This window comes from Mycteria americana, chromosome 17, assembly GCF_035582795.1.
Source record: "Mycteria americana isolate JAX WOST 10 ecotype Jacksonville Zoo and Gardens chromosome 17, USCA_MyAme_1.0, whole genome shotgun sequence".
In the NCBI taxonomy this organism is placed as follows: Eukaryota; Metazoa; Chordata; class Aves; order Ciconiiformes; family Ciconiidae; genus Mycteria; species Mycteria americana.
Window position 1 is genome coordinate 14,387,972 of NC_134381.1, and position 6,000 is coordinate 14,393,971.

Here is a 6,000-nt window from a genome sequence, read left to right on the forward strand (position 1 = left end):
GTAGCAATTGCAACAACAGCTTTTTCCTCAGTCAATTTCTTTCTAAGTATGGGTCCCGAAATGGAAAGCCTGAAAAAGTTCTGGGCCTGTCTTGTGCCGTACTGGAGTCTAACAGCATGCTAAAATTCCAGCCATGGTGGAATGCAAGCACAGAGCCTCTGCATGAAAAAGAGCCACAAAAATTGAAGTTTGGGGTTTTTTTAAAATGTTTGGAAAAAAAAAAGCATTTCTGTAGTATGCTATAATTTCAATGCTGCAATAAATCTTGAACACGATAAAAACCATAATATTCTTTACAGAAAGGGCTGCCTCCCTTACAACGTGCTGTCAGTAATTCTTTTCCCATTTTCTCAAACAACAAGCACACAAAGATGGAAATGAGAAAGGTAATAGCAAATTAAGAAAACAGAGCATCTAAAGAGGTATGCTGTAAATGCATTGGCTTGGATGCTGTCTAGCTAAAGTTTGGGATTCCTGTTGGCAGCTTTTAGCAATGACAGATGTTTCTAGTATTCTGTTGCAGGATGCAGCATGTCTCTGCAGTGAGAGGCTGGCAGAGACACAAATAGCAGAACTGCCTTAGCTTTATTTGTAATTACTGCTGATTCTATGTCAAGTTCCATACTTCCCCCAAAAGAAAAAAACCCCCACAACATAATATATAAAAATGGATTTTATAAGCATATGTACTGAGAAACAGAGAGAGAATATTTAAAGAAAGGGACAGACAAAAAAGCCCACAGCCTATGAATTACAAAGAAGAAAGTGTGAGAAATAGAATTATGGGAATATTAAGAAAAAGAAGTTATTCGCTGGAAAAGATACGGGATGGTAATAAACCTGAAGGTTCATCAAAATGAACCTCTACTTACGTTGTTTAATTTCCAGAATTACATCTCCCTTAATCTGCTTCCACCTTTATAATAGCATGGGTCATTCAAGTCCATTTTGTATGGATTATATAAAGACTGATGAAGAGCTCAATTCACCAGACTTTTGGTATCTGTACTGACAGCGATTTCAAATAGGGCTATTCTTCTCTCAAAACAAGGACTCTTCATCATTACTTTTGTTAATGCATTGTAAAACAACTTTACTTTCTAACAGACTTCAGGACAGATGAGATCCTCAGCACCTTGCAGACAAGGAATATACTTTGAAAATGATTGCAGACTCTTAGACAGGAATACAGCTGGCCTACTTCAGCCTGACAAGTAACACCACCATTAAGATTTCAAAATAAGTCTATCAATCCATTTTAGCTCCTCGACTTTCCCAAAAGACCACAAACTCACTTTTAGTGACACTTTAAAAGGATGAACTTTCCCTTTAAAGCAAAACCATTTTGTAACTCTCCACTGGTGATGTATCTCTCATGTTCTTCTGAAGCACGCGGTACAAAGTACTTACATAACAGACGGTGATCCAAAAAGAGAAGATATGTTTGATTTCCTTTTATTAGACAAAATCAAAACCACTAATCTTTTTCACAACTGGATAGCTACAAAAAGAGACAAGTCTAGACGCTTTGCGTTCTCAAAAACAGACCAAGCCACAGAATTGAAGCTTGAAGTTTGGTTTTTTTTTTTAAATGTTTGCAAAAGAAGCAATGAGGCCATGAAAACCCTGGGCACGTACAGGACTAGAGTAAGATGGCTCAAATTCTACTTAAGTCAAAATAGCCAGCATTTTCTATCATCTCATTGGTTTTGGACCTTCAAATATTTTTAGCCAGTTAGGGACTTAGCTAGAATTCAGACCACTCGAATCTCGACCCAAAGGTCTGCATTACCTTCCATCCAGACATAAACATTTCTAGTGCACAGCCAAACTTTACTCAGCATTACTACTTCCAAGCTTTCCCCTTCACACTGCATTCAATGGACCTGTGCAGACCTGAAGTGGCATGGGTTGGCCACTGCCTGATCAAGTTTGAGATTCTACACTCAGTGTAGCATACTTGCCACCTCTGATCATTTAACGGATTGTAAAGATGTAACAAAATTTCAGCCATCTGCAGAGAGTTTTCTGTGGAAAGTATACCTATTCAGTATGCCTGCAAGTAGCAGAAACTAGTCAGTTCCAAGACGGCCAAGCAGGTAGGTCAGATTTGCTGTGGGATGCTGCTCTAAGTCAAGAAGCCACGCCAGAATGACTTCCATTCATACTACGCAACTAAAATAGTGGGCTCACGTGGTGACTTGCCTGCCAGATGAAAAGCGATGGAATTCAAGACGCATCTAGACAGCATTGTACTGAATACTGGGGAGAAGTCAGTCATCACAGTTTGTGCACGGATGAAATACTAAATTAAAATGTTTACTTAGAAGTAAGATACTACAAGTGCCACAATAGCGTTCTCTGAAGTATAGTCAGCATCCCATTTGACACCAAGCAGACAGGCAGAATCTCGGTGTGCAGTAGAGAATTTGGTACATGAATGACCGTTCTGGCTTACTAGAAATGAGGAAAATGTTCTTGCAATGCAGCAACCCAGCGGATGCAAAGAGGGGTGAAAATCCAAATAAAATCCAGCAAAGCCAGTAAATCCCAAACCAGAATGCTAGCTGTTAGGAAAAAACCAACAACAACCACGGGCAACTCCAACATGGGGATAAAACTTCAATGAATATTTTTACAGAGGCTAACGCACAAAATGTGTTAACTTACGGAGAAAAAAACCGTGACCGTCAAACTGTATTTCTTCGGGGGGGAAAGGGGGGGAGGGGGGAAGGTGTATTACATAGCTAGAACTAAAGTAATTGTCTTCTAAAATGCACTGGAAACTTGACAAGATTGACTGAACTCTAGCTATTTTTTGAAGGTAACTGGCTGACGCAGCCATTTCCATAAAAACAATTATTCTCAAAGTAATTCAAATATTTTTAAATACCTCAGCGAAGCAGTGGATCAAGAAAAAAAATATACTAGTTTTTAAGACAACAACAGAATGCCTTGCTTTTTTAAAAATTCTAAATTTCCCAAACGGAACAATTCATCTGTACAGTTCCTTGTACCGTTTTGAGTGATTTTTCAGGCAAAGTTAAAGGTCAAGAATTTCTTTTGCCATAGGCAAGACTTCCTTATGTTTCTGAGAATACACGCGCGTGCCTACCTCTACATTTACACAAACACATAAGTACAATCAAATATATATAGAACACAGATGTCAACAAAAGAAAATGTGGCCTCATCAAGGGTCGGAGGGTCATCCAGACCTCATTCGGAAGACTGCTTCAGAGACTTTCCGTTTGTTGGTTTATTTAAAACAAATCTCTGAAGGCGTTTTCTCTCTTTTCTCACGTTTCAGGGTCACCGTCAGGTTGAGCAGGCCGCTGCCAAAGGACGAGGAGAACGCGCACCTCGTCTGCCCCTCCCAGGCTGGCGGCTTCGGCACCAGCCGGCCTCGCTGCCCCTCAGGCCGCCCAGCCGAGGGGCCGCCCGGCACCGCCACGCCCGCGGCCCGCCCGCCACCCGCGCTCCCGGAGCGGCGGTGGTTCCGAGCGCCACCCCGCCGGCCGAGCGCCCGCTTCTCTCGGACGCTCCCGAGCCAGGTAGTTACCAGAGGACGCTCAGAGGCGCCGGGCACCAGCAGCAGCTGGCGGTGAGGCTGCCCGGCGCACCTGAGAAGGGCATCGGGACGCCCTCCCGCCGCGGCGCCCCCGCGCTCCCGTCGATTTCGGCGCTCCCCTGCTGACGCGGACCAGGCGAGCGCACCGTGGCTGGGGGTGCGCTGCGACTCTCCCGCCCCCTCGCCCCTCCGCTGCAGCGCGGCGCCTCGGCAGCCCGGGGCCCTCGGCAGCAGAGCAGGGCGCAGGCCGCGGAGCCCCGGCCCGCGCCGGTCGCCGGGTCCTAGAGCCCGCGGGTCCATGGCGCCGGCGGCGGAGAGGGCGCAGCATTGCCTGCTAGGCAGCTGGAGAGAGGGAAGCGAAGCCCTGCTTCTGTCATTGTCCTGGTCAGGGTCAATTTCCCGTTAGCTCAGGCCCTCCAGTGTCTGGAGTTTTTAGAGGCCATGGTTTTTATCCTGTCTTGGCTGGACACAGCTTTCTGAGCGGTCTGAAGGTCTGGCTGCAAATACCGGGTGCTGTGGCAGTTACGCGCCGGCGTTCGCTACGGAGGAAGGACTGCTCGGTGCAGAAGCATAAATGGAGTAGGGGTGACAGCGGGGGCTGGGGAAGTGGCACGGGGTGGGCAGTCTTCCTAGCTCTCGTATGGATGAGAGGCACGCTTCCGGTGACAGTGCGCTGAATGGGTAGCACTTGGGCACGGTGACAGATGGTCCCCTGGCTTTCCTTCTCCTGCTTGTGGCAAGTGAGAGAGTGGGCAGGTGAGACATGACTGCTTGTTCTTCCTTTCTGTGTTGGGTGCATGCGTTTTTGTGCCAAGTAAGAGGAACACTTCTAGCATTGCAGTCTCAGTCTGTGCTGCAGTTTCTCTGAGTACCACCATCTACTGAAGGCTGGAACCTAAGTGAGCCTGATGCTCCTTGAGGGCTATGTGACATCCTGATAATGAAGTGGAGCTGGAGGAGGTGACCAAAGCAGCGAAGAGTCAGTCTTAATTGTGAGGACGATTATGGGCCTCGTAGTAGGGGATAGTTTTGGGAGGGCTGTGCGGTTGCCTGGCCGCTCGGTAACTGTTCTTGCCTTTTGCAGGTACTGACGTATAGCGTGGCAGTTGAAGGAGCATCACAGTTGGGAGCTCTGCAGAGATCCGTGGCCAGCCACGGAGAACAAGCTCAGACTTGCACCCTGGGCACAGCTAAGTCCTGCAGCCGCATTGCACGTGAGGGAGGCTGGACGGGTGGAAGGTGGTTACGTCCTAGTTGGGGATGGGGAATACTCTACGACAGTCTGCGTGCTGCTGGGTGGAAGGAACTGGAGCAGGCGGGGTTTGAGACAGAAGCCGCAGGTGGGTACTGAGCAGGACGCACATTTGCTGAGCAGTGGCAATTTGAGGGCTGTGCCAAGTGGTTAAGCAGCTTGAACTACAAATGTTCAGAATGTGGGTAACAAGCTGAAAAAAATTACTATTTTACATCATAAGAAATATTTCCCCAGCTCCAGTATTTTACTTTTGTTCTGTGAGGCATTTTCTGGTTAGTATTTAGGGTGGGATTTACTGGCTAGAGGCAAAGGTTTTAGAAGTGCTGTTAGTGACTGCAGGAGGAATATTACCAGTTGTCACAAATGCTTCTTGCTCAGCAGGTTCTGCTTTCCTTAAGGAAAGGCTGGCCAGTGGTAATAAATGTCACTAGCTCTGGATGTTTGCCTGTGGAGCTGAGAGGACCCAAAAAATTATGCTAATTGTCCCTAATGCGGATGAATTAGTGCTTACGGTGTTGCAGGTAAGTTCAGTGGAAGTACATTCTCATGTGGGTCTTCCCATTTTGCTGCAGGGAAACTTTTAAAGCTGTGGGCAAAAATTCCTCAGGTTCTCTTTACTGTTGTCCCGCTCATACGTGCTCTGGTGTTTCTTACTTAAAACTGAGGGTTCGGAGTCTTTCAGTTATGGTTTATTTTTTAGAGTTTGTAGCTGAGGGTTGCTTACTCTGGGGTTGTAGTTTATTTTGTGAGGCTCAGTATTTGTCAGGGTTTATAGTTTACTCGTTTACTGATCAGGCATCAGGGTTTAAAACCTATCATCATCCATAAACTTTAAATCCCCAACAACCATTTTGGTTCCAAGATTTGAAGTTTATAACTTAGATTCAGGATTGATGACTTACAAAAATGGAAATGTTTAAATCCTAAGATAATAAACTGTAAGCCCTGAACCCATTAAACACTAGGCTGTGAACCCTTCTGTGAGGTTTGTAATCTTCTCCTGTGCCAACCAGGGTTCAGCTGTGTGCTCTTATCTAGGGTCTGGATTTGATATGGTGCAGTCACCTCACAGAATCAGACTGCTAAGGTAATGTGTGAGCTGAGAGCTGTGAAAATTTCTTGCGGGGCTTTATTCTAGAGGTAGGGCAGAGTACAGACAGGTGAAATCAGGGCT

The 6,000-nt window shown here is 46.1% G+C and overlaps 1 protein-coding gene across 4 annotated transcripts in view; it reads right to left on the reverse strand.

Annotated features, from left to right (window-relative positions):
• Positions 1-3,651, reverse strand: part of GARNL3 (GTPase activating Rap/RanGAP domain like 3) — a 61,637-nt gene extending 57,986 nt beyond the window's left edge. For all 4 annotated transcript variants that reach the window (XM_075519638.1, XM_075519636.1, XM_075519637.1 and 1 more), the window contains exon 1: positions 3,563-3,651. In XM_075519638.1, coding sequence (XP_075375753.1) covers positions 3,563-3,636 — 74 coding nt within the window. In that variant the 5' untranslated portion in view covers positions 3,637-3,651. The remainder of the gene's footprint in view (positions 1-3,562) is intronic.
• Between the last annotated feature and the right edge of the window lie 2,349 nt (positions 3,652-6,000).